This window comes from Sparus aurata, chromosome 20, assembly GCF_900880675.1.
Source record: "Sparus aurata chromosome 20, fSpaAur1.1, whole genome shotgun sequence".
Classification (NCBI taxonomy): Eukaryota; Metazoa; Chordata; class Actinopteri; order Spariformes; family Sparidae; genus Sparus; species Sparus aurata.
In genome coordinates this window covers 11,521,204-11,544,032 of record NC_044206.1, presented here as the reverse complement: position 1 = coordinate 11,544,032, position 22,829 = coordinate 11,521,204, and the positions used below count along the sequence as shown (strand labels likewise).

Sequence of the window (22,829 nt, the reverse complement as noted above, 5' to 3'; positions counted from 1 at the left end):
CTTTGGCGATTTGACATAGTTTTGATTTCATCAGTAACATACCTCTTTTACAGAGAATAAGGCTGCCGTAACTTCCATCATTGTGTTCAAGAGACAATGAGAATATCAATGAGTTTTTGAGGAGAAGTCTATTTCGAAATCTGTCAGTGTTTCCACAGGACAAAGCAGGTGATATTTCTGCGGAGTCACTCTGCACACTCAGAAGCTTAACATTGACCTTATCATTGAGCATATCCTGATTAATTACCACCAGGTCTCTCAAGAATGACTTTCGAGGTCCTATTCAGTGTAAATCTGGGCATACAATGAAGTAAATTTTTCAGACTGAAATATATTTTGTGGTAGAATCACGATAACACAGATTTGGCACCTATGAATATACAGTTCGTCATGGTTTTGTGAGAGGATTATTAATCCAAGACCTCTAAAAGTCCCAAATGGTGTAAATCAAGAAAGCCAGAAGAGTATAGTGTTGAAAATAGTTCGAACTAATCGTGTTTAAGGAGTTTTTCAGACAGTGTTTGATGAAACTTTGCTTTGGTGTTTTGCTACTGTCTTGTTCCTTCAGAATTTCACATTCATCCCGCTGTCTTTCATCACTGACATGCCGGTCTAGCTCTGTTCACCAAGTTGTTCTGAATCAATTTTTCTTTTAAGTTAGAAATATATGTGACTTATAATAAAGTTTAGGACATTTAGAAACAAACAAACTGACAAAAAGTGTGGGAAAATCACAGGGAGGGAAGACTAGTGAGGGACAGGTAAACGAATACATGCAATCCAAATGATAGGAAATGTAAAACGAAACATGACACATGAGGAAAAAACAAAATAAAACAGGAAATAAGTGAACTAAAAACCCAAAACCATGACAAAAACTTAGATTGAGGTGAGTTATCAAATCGATTGGGTGAGGATTCAGTCGTGACTTCACTTCCTTCCTGTTTCCAGCCCTGATTGGTCTCACCTGTTCCTCATTAGCCTTCCCTCCCCAGTGTGTCTAGTCTGTGTCTTCCCCTCTGTCTGTGCCAGTTCATTTTTGTTCTGTGCGTCACACGGTCTCCTTTAAGTTTTTGGATCTTTATTCGGCATGTCTGGACCTAGCCTGTTTATCCGACCTTTGAATCTTGCCTGCTCTTTGTTGGATTTCTTTGCCCGTTAGAGCCTTTTCTGGTCTTTACCCTTACCTGCCTACAGCATCCAGTAAGCCTTTTGTACTGTGATATTTTGCAAATCATTTCAGTGTACCAGCTCTGCAACTCTGCCTCTGAAGTCGGCATTTGGGTCCTATCCCTTGTATTCCTGTTTCCCTGCTTGCATATTTGTGTGACATTGTCTGAATTGCATGCAGCCAATGTATTGGCCTAAGAATTCAGTAACACAGATCTTCATCTCAATATTACAAATATTACAATATTACAAAGCATTTGCAAGTGTTACTATAAAGCAGTTAAAATTAGGAATGCAATTAAGAACTCATTTTGTTGTTAATTAACCTGTTAATTATTTTCTGGATTATTGAAGTAGTTGTTTGGTCAATAAAATGTCCATCAGTGTTTTTCATAGTTTAGGATGATGTCCTCAAAAGTATTTTTTCATCACAGCCCAAAGATTTTCAGTTTACTGTCACATAGAAGTAAAGAAATTAGAAAATATCCACATTTAAGAAGCTGGAATCAGAGAATTTTTCATCATTTTTCTATTCCTTGAAGAGATTACTTTAACCAGTTTATCAAAATAGTTAAAGGGATATTCCGGTGTAAATTTAATCCATGTTCTAACACACCGTGAAACTGTGTTTGACTCCCTCTCGAGAGATAAAGTTTGCAGACCGCTAGCTAACGTGGTTTTAGCATCCTCAGAAACGACCGCACGAGAACAATACATTGCACTAAATGGGTCCAAATATAAAACCGCCATCAAAAAGCCACAAATAACAAATAACAAAATAATAACAAATAATCAATGAACTCCACCTATAATCAATATTTTTGTAGTAAATGTATAAAGTGACATGTGAAAGGGGCCACGTTTATTGATGAAATCACAAAGAATGCAGACAATCTGCAGTTGCCCTTGACTTTATGGAGCTTTATAGCTTATTAATTTAATGTACGGCTGAAAAAAAAATCATTCATATGGTTATTAATGCACACGTAACATCATTTTTGAGAAAAAATGCTCTATAAGCAAATTCACTTCCTGTCAAGACAAATGACAAACTCAGATATCAACTAGTAGCCAAAGAGCCTCTTGAGAGCTGGTGGAAACCACAAAACAAGAAACTACACTTTCTGTGATGGTCATGGTCTGCTCATCACCTGTTTATTTAATCGCGCCTCAGTCACTTCCCATAATGCTTCTGGGTAGAATATTTACTGTATTTGTGTTTTTCAGCCAACTTGTGTATCTCAATAAATTTCATCAGACAAAAATGTGTTATTGTGACTGAAAGGAAGAGGATTCAGCTGCACACGGCACTCCTCCTGTGTTTGAACCCTCATGTGGATTCATCAAGAAGAAACACCAACACAACCACATGTCCCACATCTCTTTCTCCCCTGATCCACCCTCCCTCCCTCGCCGACCGCCGCTACATAGCAACAGAACAACCTTCACTAAGAACCGGCTAAAAGGTTCATGTTCCTGCGCTGTGGTTTAACCACAAACAATAACAGCCCAGATTGTTTGTCTGCCTCCGTGACATTGAGTTTAATTAGAATTCTCCTTTGGAGGTGAAGTCGTGCTCAGATGAGACTTGAAGAGACAAAAGCCTTTCACTTTAATTCAGGTTCCTTGTGATTACAGGAAACTGTTATTCTGGTAATCTTTGTCAAAAGGTGATGCAGGAGACCGCTGCAGTCTGTTATTACTGTACCTTTGTATTAACTGGATGACACATTGCTGACAGTAGCGTTTTACCCTTTCTCTAAAGCAGCGTTAAAACTGAATGAATCATTACATGTTTGTCGGCTTTCTTCTCTAGTTGCTAACTTTTTTGTGCCAAGTCCAGTACTGTAATAAAACAACATGTACTCAAGCATGAAAAGAGCTTTGAATTTTACATCATTCCCACTGAAGAGTGTGTTCTGTTGAGCACATGTACATGTAGCTGGTTCAGTCCGTCTGCACAACTGAGTCCCCTTTTCAGGCTTTTAAACCCTCACTTGCTAAATGGAGTCCTCTAATGGTATCAGGTTACAGTCTGCAGTATAGGGAATTTGGATTCACCGAAGCAGAAAATGACTTTTGCCTGGGTTCTCACCTGTAAAGGCTCAGAGGATGAGAAAAAAAAAAGAGTTTATTATTACGCAAATGTCTACGTGCCACTTTGAAGCAGGTATGACACACGAGCGGAGAAAAGATCAATAGTGTTTATGATTTAAGAAAAAAGTGTAGTTTGATCCTGGCTGTGCAGTTTTATATGCAGGCTTATGCGAGGGAAGATGGCTTTGACAGAGTGCTATATGGAATAAGATACTCTGCCTGAATGCTAAAGAGGAAGTTTTTTTTGTTTTTTTTTTAAATGTGCAGCTAGAAAAGTAGAAAATAAATACTGTATGATATTCACACATCTCCCTGTGTAAACTTTTGACCTGCACAGCCAATCCTCTGTCATCTATTCTTGGATGCCCTCCAGTGAAATGAGGAAGGTAAACCTGTTTATCCATGTATATAGAGAGAGGAAGGGCAGCGAGACCCCAGAAGGAGGACAAGTTGGATTTTTAATAATCTCTATGAATAATAGAAAGACCTCAGGCTTACTCAGCAATGAGAAAAATGGCTATTATTCTTCAGAAACTTTCACACCTTCTCCTGACTCTCATGTTAAAGGACACCTATTATGCTTTTTCATTTTTTTCATTTCCTTCAGTCTTGTATAGGTTCTTATGCATGTAAAAGTTAGACAGGTCAAACTGGAGCTCCTCTCTCCTACGGGAAACACTGCTCCTGAAACACCTCGTCAATTGTCCCATTTTTAATTCTGTGACATTGTGACATCCCAATTGTTGCCATGTCACACATTTGCATAATTTATGCCTAGCGGCTAGTTTGACATTTAAGAACAAATTTGGCACAGCTGCTCTGTTGTTGCTATTACCAATGCTGGGTCAGGCATGTGTGAGCTGGCCAATCAGAGCAGACTGGGTATTCAGGAGGGAGGGGGGCTTAAAGAGACAGGAGCTAAAACAGAGCATTTCAGACAGAGGGGAATACAGAGCTGCAGCACTGGACAATACCAGAAAACTGATGTGTTTTTTGAGCTTCAAAGCATTTAAACCTATTCAAGTAGTGACTCAATATAGTATTATGAACCTGAAAATGAGCGTAATATGTTTCCTTTCAGATGATATGGGCATGTAAAAGAAAGTATAAGAATCCCCCCCCCCCAGAAAAAACGGCCTCAACGTGAAAGTGAAAAGTAGACTAACAATGTGAAAAAGAGAAATAACTCCACTAATGTCAAGGCGAAGCAGAGAGAAGCTCAACATCGGGAAAAGTGCCGATGTGGCAACACAGCAGCGTACAGTTGCTGTGATTAAACAGAATTATGCAGGACCTGTAAGCCGAGCCTGCTGGTCTGATATTCTGTGCCAGGCGCATATCTGGCAACTCTCCTGCTGGAGCAGAGCCGCTCTTCATGGGAAAATAGAAGAAAAACAAGACTTCACTGCGGAAGACTTGTCCAATTATTTATTTAATTTACTTATCTAATTATTCAGAGAGAGGGCGGATGGACAGTGTAAATCAAGGTCATCTTGCTCTGGCCTCTTGCATCTTTCTTTTAATCTTTTCCCAATGTCTTTATTACTGATATGGATAGATATAGATATTCAGCAAGTGTGTATGTCAAAAGACTTCCAGAATACCACAGAAGAAAACCAAAAATAGTTTTCTGTTCATTTTCAAAATATTCATACCTCATCACTTCTCTTTAAGCACTTAATAAAAAAAAAAACTCCCACTGCGCTCTGCTGAACAAAAGAAACATAAATCATCTGCCAGCTTCTTGACAGACCTGCTGCGCACGCACACACACACACACACACACACACACACACACACACACACACACACACACACACACACACACACACACACACCCCTTGTGTTTTGTGTTAACCGTGACTGATATATTATCTTGTTCAAATGTACAGCAGCTATGAACAAACTTTTATTTCTCTTCACTCTTCTCTTCACTGACTTGTGTTTTCTCTCTACAGTAACCAACTGAAAGCCGTGGGTTTGGTGATAAAAGGGATAATAGTAAGGGAATTAGAGAACATTTTCTGTTGGAGACGATGTTGTTTGATTCCACAAAGTAATTTTGCTGTTTATTGTCAGAAGAGCAGCTTCGGGCTGTACATCAATGAAACCGCTGAATAGAGTAATGGTGCTTCAGGTTAGAGAGACTTCTTCCTAAATAATCATGGGTACTTTTTCACACAAAAAAATGTGAATTCTTCCATTGAGTGAGTTTCTGTGGATCATTGAAAACTTTATTTACTAGTTCATAATAGTTTATTGTTTTTTAGCAATGCTACTGGCATCGAATGGATGGCAATATTTCAATAGCTGTGGAGCGGAATGCCTTAAAATTGGACAATAGACAGTATTGTACAGACAGTCATGGTCCCCAAAGGATAAATCAGATTTTTAGGACACTTTTGATTTTTAGTGTGATGCCTTTTACAACTGTTCGATGGATTTCCATTACATTTCCCATTTACAGGTCACGGGAAGTACAAAAATTAGTATAGACCCTGTTGTGGCTCGAGAGGAAGCTGCATGTAATCCGAATTGCCTACAGTGTTCTCAGTGTTGTTGCATTGTGGGTAATGTAGGCTCCAGTTTTTGAAAAGGAAGAAGAATGTATAGAATGAAAAAGGTGATATTTTTGGCTCTGCCTATCAAGTTCAATCACTTTTCAAATCCTGGTGCCTACATTACCTACAATGCAATTTTCACCACTGAGTGACATCACTGGCAGTTTATCAGACTACACACAGCACACAGAGAGATGCAAAAAGCTTTGAACTACTTTTTTTCCCATATATGGAGTACTCCTCAAGACTGGTAAACACACCAAAATTTATAATTGGTAGACCCTTTAACTTTTCATGTAGCACCATCATCATGTCAAATTTCCCAAATACTACGAGTGTATGTGCAAATACTTTAAGTTTGTTTCAGCTGCACTTGGTGTTTAGGGTTAATTAGCAACTGTTGTACTGTTAAACCAAGAGGTTTAACATGGAAGCATGTTGACATTGTTATTGTTACCATGCTGGTGTTAGCCCTACTGTTTTTACCAAGGAATAGCTTCACAGAGCTGCTGGAATGGCTGTAGAGTCTTGTTATCTATTGGTCGTTGTACCATGGGTCACTCTAAACGCACGGATATCTCTATTAATGTACCCAGACCATCGATCTCGTATGATCTGTTACTGTGCACAGGAGACTCATGGGAGCTCGATCGGAAGAACACAGAGGTGCATTTCTGTCATTTAGGAATGGGATAAAAAAGTTAATTGCCACTTGTTATACAGAACAATTAAAATAATAAATAACAAGTGGTAATTTTTCTTTATGGTAAATGTGGTAATTGTGAATTGAGATAATCGTGAGCATCTTAGTATGAATGACTTGATAAATGTGTGTAACTTACTGATGTACAGTCCTGTAATGGTTTCCTGATTTATTTTGTATCTGACGCATGTCACTATGGCTGAAGGCAAAAACTATTTAAATCAGATATGTGTAAATACTATGGATTCCAAACCAAAGAACAGCAATGAGAGGAAGATACCCTGATTTATTTATACATTATTTGTGCAGGGGGTCTGTATGATCTATGATTACTTATTTAAAGGTGCAGTACGTAAGAATTGGTCACTTACTTGGTACTGACAATACAGAGTGGCAGCATATAACAAGATTTATACAGCCATACAGCCGTGTTGTTTTATACAGCCATGACTGTAGCTACTCTTAGCTTGTTAGCTCAGTTTTTTGTTGCTTTTTTTTTTTTTTTAAAGCTGGGAGTCACCCTGTTGTTTGGTTGTTTCCAATGTGTTCACAGTCAGTCCACAGAAATTGGGACATCTTCAAACGCAAAACTGATTAGCAGCCATCTAATTAGACCAATCACCTCCTTAATGCTCTTTTATGCCCTTATTAGGACATGAGACCTGTGACGTGGGTCGCACAGGATCTGTTACAGGCCACCAGTCTGCCTGCTTCATGAAAATTAAAAGCGTTGTTGTATTTTTAGCTCTGGAAAACAAAGGCCTCAGTGTCTTCTGAGTGAGTTACAGCAAAATAAAAATGCCCACTCTTCTGACAGTCACGTCTGCTGTGATTAATGCCTGCTGGTAGGTGATGCCACTGTGTTTTGCACCTTAATGCGTCACACTCCCAGTCAGTGGAGATGCTTTTGAGGCTAGACCGAACCATCCATCGAATTGTTGACGCCACCTTGCGTCTGCTGATTGATTGGTCGTCTTATTAAGTGACGTCTGTGGTTTAGCAGTTTGATTTTACATGTTTGAGATAAGGGTGTGTGTGTGTGTGTGTGTGTGTGTGTGTGTGTGTGTGTGTGTGTGTGTGTGTGTGTGTGTGTGTGCATGCAATTCCTTTTATGTGCTTAACATCAAGGCTGCACCTTGAACGAGAGAAAATTATCTTATTCTTATCTCTCAGACAGTTTGCTATAGTTTGGTGCAAGCTTACAAAAACTGATGAACACAAAAAGTAATGGTGAAAATGTTTTTTCTCTCAGGAACTTTGTTGTGTTAAGCGTGTGTGTGTGTGTGTGTGTGTGTGTGTGTTTGTGATTGTGTTGGAGGGAGGAAGTCGGAAGTTGTGGGAGAAAGATACTGTCACTCCTGACAGACTTAAGAGGAGGGTGAGTGACAGAGGTGAAATTGCTTGGGAAAGGATGTGAGGCAGCTCCCTCCTCCCACCTCCCTCCCTCCCGCTCACTTTTCCCTCCCGCCTCCTCTTGTTGAGCCCTGTAGTGTGAACTACTGTAAACATGCTCTCCCTCGCTCTTTCCTTGCCTTTTCTTCAGTCTATTTCCCATGAGAAACTGTAGCATATGGAGGGGAGCGGAGAGAAAATAAACTTTCTTTTTTTCCCATGTGTGTGTTTGTAGCCATGCATCAGGCCCTGGACACTTTGAGTGACAGCACAAGCTCCACGACTGCCAATGACCTGGACCTCATCTTCCTCAAAGGCATCATGGAGAGCCCAGTGGTGAGAACAACTTTATACCCTGCACTCTTATGTATGAGTGTTCATCAGCACAGGCTGGTTATATAAAGTTGGATATCAGTTAGTGATTACGCTGCAAATTAAAGATATTTTATGCATGCAAATTAACAACTTGAATACATTTAGTTTAATGTCACTGCAGTCTGTGCACTGCATTTTGCACACTAGGCTCAACATTACAATTTGATATCAGTATCATCATTTGCATTAACACTGACATCCAATGCATAACAAATGATTGTGTTTTTTCAAGAGAGTTGCATGTTTTATGAGAGGATTCATTAAGAAGATGCTGCAAAATGGAAAATAAATATTCCCACAAATTCGGCATTTAAATTTTTAATTTCAAGTGCAGTCACATTATCATGCTAATGGTCTCGCTTCATTGTGTTCATATAAGTTTATAATGCTGATTTAAAAAAGTAATTGCATTTAATTTTGCGATCACTCTGCACAGGCCAAAATAACATGAAAACCCAAAACCCCAAAAGAGCCTAGATAGGTAAACTTGCCCACCTAGCTGGAAGCTACCAAGCTAGCTATGGCTAAAAAGCTATCTTTGCCAACGCATAAAGAGAGGCGAATGTCACCTAACATTAGTTGCATGAGTTTGTTCATAGAATATGTGGAGTCTGTCCCTTTTCTGTGGTCTGTTAGCCAATCAAAGCACAGCAAGCTTCATTATTTATCTGAAATTTGCATTGACAATCCTCTGAAAGGCACCAACACCACAAATGCTGTAAACATGTTATTTCTACTGTAAGGTTAAGCATTTTAACATGGGGTTTTATAGGGATTGACTTACAATCCTTTTGCAGCCAGCCTCAAGTGGCCATTTGAGGAACAGACATTATTTAGTACTTCCTTGTTGGCTTAATCCTTCATCATCATCATGACAGTTTTATCTATAAAGCTCAAATTTAGTGAAGAATTAAAGATCTTCCACCTCCTCATCTCTCCTGGTTACAGAGAAGGTGGACAAGGTAGATGTAGATGGATTTATTTGATAACAAGCACAGCAGAGAGAGCTGCTGATGTTGTGGTAAATTGAATATGATACTGTCAGACAAAAAACATTGAAAAGGATTTCTATTTAAATCCAGAAATACTCGGCATATAACAATATTTAGCTAAACAAAAGAGGACAGACCTCTTTCTTTCTAACATTTCCTGCTATTTCCCAACTGTCAGTCATTTTAACAAGGCAATACAACATTTGCCAATCAGAGCAAGTTTGAAATAGCAGTCAGGGTGCTGCTCCCTTGACATGTTTGACAAATTGACATGTGCAGGTGGAGCAGCAGCCCCTATGATCAATGAAGAATTCAGCAATGACTGGCAGCTATTAGGTTTGACATTTATTTATATATTCCTGAAAACTGTTTGTGTTCTGTAGATGATCTTTATTTGGTTTATAATTAGACAGAACTGAAAATGACTCACTTCTGCTCCAGATTTGGATGAAGTGTTCAAGACCACAAATTCTTAATTCTGCCTTTATTTCAACAATCTGCTAGTAGTTATAAGCGGAGGAATGTACATAGAAGCAGCTGCACCTTGTAGTTCACCACAGTAATCCTCAAACACACACTGCTAAAGCACGTATGGAAACAGCGTTCAAGGAGGATTACAAGTATTTCCATTCTCTACTTGACATACAGGACACACAGTACATTGTTTTGTTTTTTTCGTTGTTGTCCGCACAGCCTGTATATTTGTAAGAATGAAGATGACACAGGTTCAAACGTTGTTGCATTTGTAGAGATTTCTCTTGGGCAGTTGCCCAGACGCGGGATTAAAGCTCATCCTGGATGGAAGCAAATCAGTGAAGTTATTCCAAGGATGCTCAGTCTATTTATCCAAGAAAACTCAGACATGGCTGGCAGTTGGGGCTGGGTATCATTAATATCAGTATATTAGTTCCGTTTTAGATATTTCAGTAAAATACCAATTTTTCTTTGGTATGAAAGAGATTCTGAGATAACTACTGCTGTGAATAATACAAGGAACCCTCTAACTTGGCGTTATTGAAATAATCAGCATTTACATGAGGAACTGAATCAGATGTTCTCAAAGGTCTGTGATTAAAACTTGCCAATGGAGAAATGAACACCAACATTTTAATAATTTTAGCATCCAATTATTAAAAATGCTGTAGAAATTCCTTCTTCTCTTATAGGGTCGATTTAAGCCAGAACAATCAGCTGTTTGTTTCAGGCCTTGCCACAACTTCTGGACTTTCACCTGAAATCTTAATCCCACAAATTCTTCAGTCATTCCAATTTCGACTCCCTTGTGTATCAGATTGCTATTCACACTTCAACACTGAGAGGAATGACTGAAATTTGATCCAAAACAGAGTTCTTAGTTTCATATTGATGATGAATCTTCCAGGTCCTGATTTGACAAACAATCCCCAAACCTTGGTGCTGTTTCCACTAGATTTGTCCACCGCTCTTCATCTTTTTAAACGGTTAAATCAACCTGTTATTTCCCCCTTATATCAGTTTCTGCAGTGACATTGGCAGTGAGTGCACATCGATGTTTAATTAAGTTGGATACCCGAGATAATGAGGCCCAAACAGGCTTTATGTTTTTTAATTATACTGAAAGCTTGAAGTGTACCGCAAAGGTACACTTTCTGCACAGAGCCAAGTATTAAAATACATTTCTTTTTGCAAAGTCCCTCTTAAGAAACCCATTCCAACTCATTCTTTTTTCTGCATGGAGAGATGTGATGTCACTGCTCAGGAGTGCAGCCTTTTGTAGAAGAGTGAAAGAGCTTAGCAGTGGCAGACGGTCTTTTCAGAGTTTCATTCCACTGCCTCGCGTGTCGAAGTCTTACTATTTGGTACCTCGCAAAGAGCGCAGTTTCACAAATCTTTTTAAAAAGTACTCTTCTGTGTGTTGCAAAAGAATGCAGGGGAAACAAATATATATTCAGTTTACATCATCCACTGAAATGTCTTTGCCTTTTCCTCTATCGTTGTCAATAGTCAATGGTGTGGATTACCACATTTATCCTCCTAGCACTGCACAGCGGCCGGTTGGTTTGCTCTAACGTGGAAGCTGTTTGTAGCCTTGAGATCCCTGTACAGGGATGTCCAACATCGGCCATTTCTTAGACTGAGACTGAGACAGAGCCGGAGGGAACGACTGCACTCTCATTCAGTAATTCAGAGGCAGCTCTGTTCAGGAAATTTGGAGATGGACTATCCACAGAGAGCAGCAGGGAGTACTGCATCAAAAGCCTCCCATACTTCTTAAAAAACAGCCTCTTCTTCTCACATTCATCGCTATTTCTCTCTCTTAAGACTGATTGATTACCTCTGCAGAAAACTGCATATGTATGTGTGTGTGTTTGTTTTTGCTGGTACCAGTGTATTGATGAGCATTCTCATAAAAGATTAATCCGCTGATGCAAGCTATGAGTAAAGATGCCTCGCTGAAGGATATGAAAAGGATTTCCAAGATAATTGTTCCTCTTGACCCCATGATAGATCTATAAACCTTTAACAAGCTATCACTTAATGTGCTGAGAGTGGAAAGGAGATACTAACAGAGGGGTAAAGGAAACGGTGCAAGCGAGGGTGCCTGCTTATATGTGAATGGCGCAAGTGTGCTGATTACACCTCACGCAATACAAAATGATGCAATCAGCACAGCCTGCAATTCTGTAACAAATCTAAAATAATGATTAGGTCCACAATGAGCCGATATTGACAACAGGAGCCGTCATCATGCAAAAGAGCTTCATCAGTGCTCGATTATCAGCTATGACTGTGGTTCTGACTCAATGCTTGGCTCATCTTCCGAGCAATCAGGATTATCAGGGCATTGAGGACAGCTCCATGAGCTCACACTTCTTTTAGATGTTTAGTTATGTACCTTGTGCTTTTTTTTTTTAAAAAACCTTGTGCTATCACACTTTCCCTGTTCAGACTGTAAATGAGTCTCCAAGGTCTTTGTAAAATTGTGCCATATGGTCGAAAACAATGAATTCTGCAAAACAGCTTGTGCAAAACAATTTAGTCACAATGTCACATGTGGTCATATCCTGACAATTACTAACCCATTTCCTCCGAGCTCTTGACATTTAACTGAAAGCGTGGAAAATGATGAATATCTTGCAAAAAAGCTTTTCTTCACATGATGTAGTACACCTTGTCTAATGTGGCATTAAGAGCTGATTTAAACTCCAACCAGCCAAAACAATACATCCACTGACAGGTGAAGTGAATATCATTGATCAGTTTGTTACAACGCAATGTGCTTTTGGGAAAGCTTGGGCTTTGATACACAGATCAACAACAACCCCTCATGGTAACAGGGTCTCTCGATGGCAGTTCCCCCCCAGCAGGGCAGTGCGCCCTTCCACACAGCAAAAACTGCTCAGGAGTGGTCCAAGAAACGAGACATAGTCCTCAAGGTATTGACCCAGCCTCCAAATTAGCCAGATCCCGATCTGATCAAGGACTTATGGGATGTGCCAGGCCAAATCCGATCTATGGAGTTCCTCCTTCATAACCCATATGTTGGAAGTATTCACAGCCGAAGCCCTGATGCCAGACACCACAGGACACCCTAAAGGTCCTGTGTCCATGCCTCGATGGGTCGGAGCCAAGTCAGGTTCATGGTGAGGTCTCCATGGATCAGACTTGTTTGGACATGTCCCACTTGATCACATTGTGATCTGGGAAAAAACCCTAACCCTAACCCAAGTAAGGTTGTAGCAGCTGGTATCCTTCAGTGTATTGAATTGAGCACTGAGCCTTTAATGGCTCATGAATTCAAGCATTCCTATCAAAGATGAGGAATATATATATGTTGTATCTGTATCTGTGTATCTAACTAATCCGTTACCATTATCGGCCTCTGTTAATGATCAGTGGAGGCACTATCCACTGAGCTATAGTGGTAGGTGAGGGTGTGTTACATTTTCACAGAGAAAAAAAGGCTATCGGTCTAATAAAAATGTCTATGATAAATATCACATGGAGATGAAAAATATAATGATAACTCTGGTTTGTCATTTGTTTTTTGCCTTGAGAGCAGCAGTGCTGGCATGTCTAAGTGGAGAGGAGTGATTAGCAGTGTCTTTTTTAGTGCTTGGCAGAGTAATTGTGAAATAATTAGCATCAACGTTGAGCTGAATATGAAAAACTGATAATGTAAAATGCACAATACAGTAAGACCAGCTAAAAATATGTATTAAATTTAAGCATTTTTTCACGGACAGACGGTGTTGTGCGTCATGTCCATGGCTTTCACAGCAGTGCAGTTATATAGCACTGTGGAATTTTGTTCAAGTCACGGACACGGCCAAAACACCTGCTGCAAGTCCTGCTGCCGAATCACTGACCAGGGCAGGAGAGTGTGTGTGTGTGTGCGTGCGTGAGTGTGTGTGTATGTATGTGTGCACATGTGCGTGTGTGTGTGTATACGCGCGCATATGTACTACAGTACATATAATGATTTGTGTTCGGGACTGTGAACATGCAGACATTTGTGCATGTCTATATCTATTAGTGTGTATATGTGCACCATATCCTGTCCCTCGGCAGGGAGTCTTCCTCTCCTCCTCTGCAAACAAACAACGTGGTTGCCAGAATAGTCCCGCCAGAGAAATCCTCTGTGGGATTGCCTGACAATCTGAATCTTCAGATACAAAAGCGCTTGGTGTACAGTTACAAGCAGAGCTACTGTAAATTGTTGTGCATGTTTGATACACATAGAAGCATTTTAAAGAGTTTATACAGTGTCAGTTTTTCTTAACATGCATGTAATTTGCTTTTAGTTAATTTAAATGCACAGTATGTGTGTATGAAGGTTCCCTCATTCAAAACAATGAAAACAAGAGACATAGTTTGGTGATGTCAGGAAGTAGCATGGGATCATGGGAGCTGTTGTCATCATTGTTAAACAAACACCATTGTGAAAATAAAAATCTCTGAAACTTGAAACAAACTTAGCCTGCTAGTTTTACTAAGTAGGCTAAGATAAGAAAATGAGATAGCTGCAGAAAAGAAACACAGCTGCCACAATTGTAAACATGCCCGTTATGTTCACCTAACTGATTAACTGATTAGATAAGATGGGTAAGGGTTAGGGTTAGTTAGGGTCCGGGCAGCTAAGCTGCCAGGACACTATTGTATTCCTAGGAATTCTTTCTTTCTTCTTTCTTCCGAGGAAGTCATACTTCCCATGGGCGAAAACTCACCAAACTTTACAGAAATGTCCGGCCCCATGCCAGATTTACTTAATTCCAAGGACATGTCAATATTCCTCCTGGGGGGGCACAATAAGCGTTTAAATTTTAAAAACTTTAAAAATACCTACAAAATCAACAGTACATGCTACAGTTTTGAAACTTTCACCAAACTGTATCCCCAATACTGCTGAAACTTTAGTCCACTTAAACTCATTACAAATTATGAAGTCCATCACTCAGTTTTTTTCAAAACCTGTAAAACTTATAACTTATAACTTATATCTCCTCCCACAATTTTTGCTCAATTGTCACCAAACTTGCTAGAGAACATCTTCAGACCGTCCTCCACAAAACTTGTTTCTCGTAGAAATGCACCGATCGATCGGCAACCGATCGCAATCGGCCGATAATGCCCCTATCGGTTTTGATCGGAGTTCTCAAAACAGATCACATCAGGTCGATCAGATGACGTTTAAGTATGCATTAACTGCATGCAGGGAGGGAATTTCATGGCCGCCGTTGCCCCGCGCCACAGCTGCCTCTGTGCCCCTGGCCCAGTCAGCGTAGCGAGCTTGCCTTTAATTACAGCCACCTGAGTGCACAGTAGTCACTCACAGTAACTTCAGTGAGTCCGCGGTTCGCGCAGGTGAAGTCTCATCATCACGATGATCTCACGTGAAAGCCTCTCACACAGCAGCAGCAACGTCTCAAAACAGAAGAACGAAACTTAAAGCACAGCGAGCGAGCGTAGCGTAACGATGATACGTAACTGACTTATGTGGTAGGATTTAGTCCGGTAAAGTTGGAAATATATAGCGTCTGGACATTAACTCTGGTCTGTATGATCAGCCGGCTGTGAGATGAGGGCGCAGGGACCGTCTCCAAAGTGCAACACCGAAAAGAGAAACTACAAAAAATTCAATAACTTCACTTTTATTCAGGGGGTGGTGTCACCAAAATCACTCCACACATCAATGGTCTCCTGCTGGTTATTCTACAATTTTTTGTTTGGAAAAAATGTGCTTTGCCATAATTTTGGGGATTTTCTATTGGGAGAAAGATTCAATAACACTAATATTCAGTGAGGTGTCACAAAAATCACCTCACCCTAACCCTACTTAAAAAAAACTACTTTCTAATGTAACTTTAACTTGATTTTGGTATTAAAAAATGTTTTAATACACAATCCATGTCTTATTATAAATTAGGATGTTATGGTATCAGTCTGAAAGGAAAATCAACACATTTTACTCAGTGGCCTTTGTGCCCTGTCATGTGGCCTTGGTGCCCCTAAAAAAAAAGGCCAAATGGACTTGCCCCTAAAATGACAAAATTCCCACCCTGACTGCATGCATTCCCACGAGTAAGCTACTCTATGTGAGCTGAGTCCAAGTTGTCTCTAAGAGAGTCTCTAGAGTGTGAAATATTGCACTTTGCCACAGCCTGCAATAAAACGGTGGTCAATTCATGATACTTTCTCATCTCCTAATTTTTATACTTAATAATACAATGTCAATGTTGTGTAAAAAGAATCATTAATTAAATATATTAAAGTTACACAAGACAACAATATAGAAAAATTTATGGATTTGACGCTGTGATCGGTGATCGGCAATATCGGGATCGGCAGATACTGCTTTTGGTGATCGGTGATCGGTGATCGGCCCCAAAAATCCTGATCGGTGCATCTCTAGTTTCTCGGATTTTTGATTGATCAAAAATTAAGCCTACAGTACATCAAAATGTTTGACTGTAAACAGTACTGTAAACATATACTATCAAATTCTTGCTAAATACATTTTCAATCTTCCTGAAAAAAATTGAGAGTCATGGTTGATGAAGTTTGGCAAATATCAGAATTTTATCTCAAAAACTGAATTTTTGAATTTTGAACATTTTGAATTCTGCTCTCATGGGAACAACTGGAATCAATGTAAGACTGGCATTTTTAAACATCAGATTTTCTCTTATGAAGCAAAACACTTAGAGTTAAAAACAAATAACCAACATTTCCATGCTGTCAAGATGCAATTTATGTATTATCAGATTTTTGTTCCGGTAACAGAATTTCTGACATTTTGACCATTTTTGAAATCTGCCTTGACAACAGCTGCCTGGACAGTGACTCCCTGAGTTGACAAATGAAGCTACACAGCAGGTCTCACTTCCAGCCAATTACCTCAGTGAGTTAGGAGCTGGTTTTTGGTGTCAGGGGTTGTGGGTTCGAGACCCAGCAAGGATGATGATGATGATGACAGATCAAAATGTCAGATGTCCTCAACATGAAACACAAGACAATTGTCCTAATGGTGGCATCACAGCAAGCCTCTAAATTAAATCAAAACAAATAGCTTGGACCGGACCATGGGTGAAAGCTAACCAAATTTTGCATAAAGGTCAAGTCTGATGCCAGATTACCTCAGCTGGAAACCCAAGCCAATAGTCCTGATGGTGGTGCTACAGCAAGCATCTAAAGTTCAAAACATTGAAAATTCATAACAAATCAACCTGCTAGAACTTCACACTTTCATCAAACTGTAGCCCCAATACTAAAGAAACTTTTGTACATTTAAACCTATTAAAAATTATGAAGTCCATCACTCAGGTTTTTATAAGTTTTACAGTTTTAAAAAAAACAATCTCCTCCCACAATTTCTGCCTACAGTGCATGAAAAAAAAAAACTGTAAACATATACCTGCAAATTGATAAATAAATCTTCAATGTTCATGAAAAAATTTAACATTTTTTAGAGTCATGGTAGATGATGTTTGACAAATATCAGAATTTTACCTAAAAAACTGAATTTTTAAGAACATTTTGAATTCTGCTCTCATGTGAATAATTGCAGTCAATGCAAGCAGCATTTTTAAACATCAGTTATTCACTTATGGAGCAAATCAATCATTTTTAAAAACAAATTACCAACATCTCCACGCTGCAATATGTGTATTTTCAGATTTTTGTCTTGATAACTGAATTTTTTACAGTGGTTTCAAATCTGCCTGCACAACAGTGAATGGCTTACTCAATTTGTGAAGCCACTGTTGTATTGCCACTTGCCAATTAACTCAGAGCGATAGATGACAGTCTTTGGTTCCAGAAGTTGTGAGTTCAAGCCTCAAGTGGTCCAAAATGAACATTGTTGTCAACTGTCTTGTCTTCCTGTTTGTTGCTCAGAATTGCCTAAATTTGCCAAAAATAGCCCGGACCCAACCCATCGCTGCGCAGCAGCTATAATTATAACTTATAACTGGATCAATAAGAAGATAAGAATGGGAATAGTGAGGTGGTTCACTGACCAACAACATCAGTTTGTCTTTTTAATTTCTCCCACATATCACAACTCCTACTAATCATATCCTGAAGAATTGGCCAGCTGTTGAACTCAAAACAAATAAGAGCAGGCATATCACCAGACTAAGTACGAACTGCTGCTAGCTGTAGCTGCCGTTAGCTTAGGTCTGGACTGGGAGCTCGGAGCAATATAGGAGTGTTGGTGTTTGCATTGTTAGCACAGGAGCTTTAGAGCCGTGGCTAGCTGGTTAGCATTTATTTATAATAACTAACTAAAATTCTTACATATTGCACCTTTAAGCTAACTTTTGATGAGACACTGGACTCTGTATTGATGGTGGAGGGGCCTAAATCATAATGTTACAATGATAGAGGGCTTCATTCTTAGTGACTGTCTGCCATCAATGATGGACAATGGCATCATCCAGCGGCCAAACCCTAACGCAATGTGACTCAAACTCAAACATCACCATGTCTCTGAACAGTGGGTAAAATTATAGATCTTTCTAGGTTTATGTTTTTTGGAAACAATTGGGATAGCATGAGTACACAACTCCAAAGTATTTAACGATGGTGTAGTTGTTTCTGGACATCTACATATTATATATTTAATTTCCGTCATATATCAGTATAGAAATCCATCAACATTTAGTTGAATAATTTAAAAACAAAATTCTGATGTTTTTGTTACAAAAATACATAGAAAAACATTCCAAACCAAATTCCAGATGGGATAACTTAATTCATTTTATATCTGTGAACCTGGACCAGAGGTGTGAAGCCATGTCAACACTGAATCCTGTGTCCTTGGCAGCAGAGGAGGAGAAAGTGAGAATAAATGCAACCTGAAATATTGATGTTCCACAGCAACACATTGAAAACAGCCACAGGGCACAAGACTCAAGTTTGTGCTTATTTTTCTTGATTTTTATCTTATTCAGTGAAGATTTATGAGTAAAGACTGTGTTTTTCTCAGCAGGGTGTTGGTTTGAGCTTGCTGTTTTACTTTGCTATTGCTATTATGTCCTTTTCGAATAACAGCAAACAGTCCTGCAGAAGTCAGAAAACATTTCATTATACCTTGGCGAGGTGCTTTAGCTGCTCACTGAGAAGGAGCAGAGGAACTAAATGTTATGAATCCCTTTCCCGGAGACTGGACTGGTTTTTGTATTTATTAAATTCCCCAGGCTCACGAGCAGTTTGAGGAGCCCAAGCTCGAGGCGGTGAGGGAGAACAACATGGAGCTGGTCCAGGATATCCTCAAGGAGCTTAGCCCGCTTGCACACAGGAGCCAGGCAGCCGACGAGCTGGTCCGCATCCTGAAGGAGCCTCACTTCCAGGTTTGAGTGATGGGGCTGGCTCTTATTAACAGGCACTCGGGCTAAACTTTTGATTACTTTTCAAAGTGATGTTCATGCTTAATGATGCATGTGTTGCTAACATGGATTAAAATTGATTTGGAGTTGTAGTATTTTATGTATTACAGCCTATGCAGTGTCCGACAAGAGCTCTGACTTGTCTAATATAGCATGAATCTATTATCTAACAAGCTCCTGATGTGGAAAAACATGTCTTTGCATCATCTGCTGTTCTGCTCACAGTCCCTCCTGGAGACCCACGATTCTGTGGCGTCCAAAAACTACGAGACTCCTCCCCCCAGCCCCTGTTCCTTCATGGACGCAGCCCTCAACAACCAGCCCGTCCCCCCAGACGCAGTCAGGATGGTGGGCATCCGGAAGGTGTCTGGCGAGCATCTGGTGAGTCCGCTGTTGTAATCATGGGGACAGGAAAGAGCTTTCTTGTAAATTATAAAGAGATAAAGCTCCTCAGTAAATGCTATGATTTGTGTTTTGGTGGCACGTGCACTCAGCATAATGAGCTCTTTTTGTAGCATTGTTAAAAAGGGAGTCGAGGCAGATTTATGCTGCTGTGTAGCACAAAAAAAAGCACTTTATCTGCAGCAGGTTGACGTTATGTTGAGGATTAAGGACTCTGTTAGAACATTATTACATTATTGTCTCACTTTCTACCCACAACCTCAGCCAACTGTCCATTTTGCATATAGGAAGTTCTCAGTGCCAAGGTGAGGAAGCATAAGTTTATCCTAAATGTGAAAAATGACAAAAGAAACTTATTACCTGTGTTTATTAATCTTAATGTCTTCTGAACGGAGCAGTGGGATGTTCCATTTGGCACTCAGCCATGGCGTTTGCTGCTTGTTCAAAAACACTCAACCTCACCCCCTCCTACTTGTGCAGCTATGTAATGGAGGACGTTGCGAGACCATTAATAAAAGTTGGCCTGTATTTGTTTCGAGGAGCCCACTGGATTATTACATTTTTGGCCTGTGGCTGTTTGTGTAGGGAGTGACGTTTCGAGTGGAGAGCGGCGAGCTGGTGATTGCCAGGATCCTCCACGGCGGCATGATCGACCAGCAAGGTCTGCTCCACGTGGGCGACATCATCAAGGAGGTGAATGGCAAGGAGGTGGGCAACGACCCCAAAGTGCTCCAGGAGATGCTGAAGGAGGCGAGCGGCAGCGTGGTGCTGAAGATCCTGCCCAGCTACCAGGAGCCACACACAGCAAGACAGGTCAGCTGAGGGCGCAGGCAACAGCTACAAATCACAGCGCTATTGATCTTCTGATTGTGAAGTCACTTTGGGTCTGGCTAATCGTGCTTTGGTTACAACTGATCCAGTTTCTGTAGAGCATTTTAGACTTCCATGCACTACCCCCTTAGAAGCATTGAGTCCAGCCATGATCTAATGCTGAAGAACTTCTGACACTTTGATTTACTTTCTGAATCCTTAAACTTTCTAATTACCTCAGGATACCTGTAAATGTGTGAAATCTGTTCATGCTAGTGACTATGCACAGCTCAAATGTGTGCTTGTTCTGGAGTTTTACTGCAACTTTTGGTGGTTAAAATGTCTCGCTATCTACTTCCTTTTAAATGACCCATCCAGAGTCAAACTTTGTTTACAAAGTTGTGATTAGTTTGAAAGGATATTGTTGTTTCCATCAGTAAAGTAAGTACCACTCACCGTCCTCCCTGGCATCCTCCCTGCTCTCTGTGACCTTGTACGCCATGCCAAGAATCATATATCTAATTCTACAGCGGGACTGTGTAGATGACATTGACTACTTGGCTATAATACCTGCATTAAAGTTTTGTCACTTATCCAAATGCAGAGTCATTTCCTGTTTTATACATTATAGATAAATGATTAAAGTCCTTGTCCTCGTCCTTGTTTGATCACGTCCTTCCCTCCCTTGGTTGTTCACGTCATAAAGACAATTTGAGTTGGTGGATATCAAATATTTGTAGGAAATTAATCAAGAAAGATAGTAGCCGAAAAACTCTTAGAGAATCATTCTTCTAAGTGTAGTTGTAGCTCTCCTTGGGTTATACTAACTAATGAACACTAGCTCTCTAAGGAGGCTATTCACTGAAAATGTGACCCAGTTTAGAGTAAAGGGACATAAAAGGGTTATCTTGTGTGATGATGTATTGCCAATAGGATGTGAGGATCGAGCACATCAGAGGATGCAGTGTGCAGCTAGAGATCTGTTGGAAATGTGTCTCTGTGACTGATTGGTCTCAGCAGCAGAGGACAGGAACACCAGAGCTTGAAGAAGCCATGCCGAATTAATTCCTTACACCAGACCGAAATATATGAGAACATAATGTACAAGAAAATGATGTGGAGAGGGTTTATGTACCGGGATTATTAGCGTCGGCATAATATGTTATTTGAAGCATATTGTAGCTGTTTGGTGAAAAATTGTATTCCCAAAATTAGAGGAACTGAAAAATTATGACGGATGAAGAATTCATTTTCAGCCACACTAATATCGGTTCTTCAGGGCACCACTTTGTCCCGACTGCAACATCTCTTCACTGTAGGATGGATTATTATTTTGTACAGATATCCCAGAGGATGTCTCCTACTGACTTTTATGATCCTCCAAGTTTTCCTCCAGCACCGGCTCAATTGACATTTAAGGTTTTGAGTGAAAACTATTTGATGGATTGCCATTAAATGTAGACATTTTTTTCCATCCATGAATTATAATAACTGATGCAAATTTTTTGGTTAACCACAATTTTCTTGCAGCTCAGGTCCAAATGTTATGCATCCAAATTGTTGGTTTATGACAAAATGATAAGCTAAGATCATGAGGAAGGTGAACAATGCTAACATGCTGAGGCGGTATTACCTAGCGTTAGCATTTTCCTCAAAGCCTCACAGATTCCCTTGTCACTCTTTTCGCTGTGACTTTGTTACATCACACTTTGTCACTGACTGTGTCACACATTTGCATCATTTCTGCCCAGCAGCCAGTTTGGCACGTAAGAATTTAATAAGCACAGCTTCTCTGTTGTCGTTAGTGATGCTGACTCAGGCGTATGTTTGCTGACCAATCAGAAGAGACTGGGTATTCGGGAGGAGGGGCTTTAAAAAGACAGGAGCTAAAACAGAGCGGCTCAGACAGAGGGAGAATACAGAGCTGCAGCGCTGGATAGTATGAAAAAACTGATGTGTTTCTGAGCATTAAAACCTGTAAACCTGTTTCAGTAATAATGCATAATAAAATCATGAACCTGAAACTGCATTTCCGGCAGTTTATCGGTGCAGTACTACAGCCTGTCTGGCAGAAATGCTCTAAGATTGCTTTCGTGTAAGAAAACTTAACACCCTCCCATTTCTTAGGCCTATTCACTGGAAAGGTGTGTTCAGTGTCACGGCTCTTTCAAACATTTCAAAAGATACCAGCTTTTCTGTGAGAACACATTTCTTCAGTATGTTGTCTGAAGACCTTCACTTTGTGAAACCCGGAGTGTTAGGTTTTCCTCTTTTGTGGTATCAGCTCCCAATATCAAAGTGCCTACTTGAACACGTAATTGCGGCTGCCTGTCACAGATATTAAAGGGTGATGTGGCCGTGCTCGTGCTGTAAAGAGCTGTGGAGGTGGATGCTGGACGGCGTGAGGAGTTGCAATTATCAGAGTTGTTCCCAAAGGTTCTCTCTGAATGTAATCCAG

At 40.0% G+C, this 22,829-nt stretch overlaps 1 protein-coding gene across 3 annotated transcripts in view; it reads left to right on the top strand.

Moving 5' to 3' along the window:
* Positions 1-22,829, top strand: part of mpp2b (MAGUK p55 scaffold protein 2b) — a 50,710-nt gene that overhangs the window by 21,522 nt on the left and 6,359 nt on the right. For all 3 annotated transcript variants that reach the window (XM_030400856.1, XM_030400855.1, XM_030400854.1), the window contains 4 exons: positions 8,159-8,259; positions 18,971-19,123; positions 19,385-19,540; positions 20,147-20,374. In XM_030400856.1, the coding sequence (XP_030256716.1) occupies positions 8,159-8,259; positions 18,971-19,123; positions 19,385-19,540; positions 20,147-20,374 (638 nt within the window). The remainder of the gene's footprint in view (positions 1-8,158; positions 8,260-18,970; positions 19,124-19,384; positions 19,541-20,146; positions 20,375-22,829) is intronic.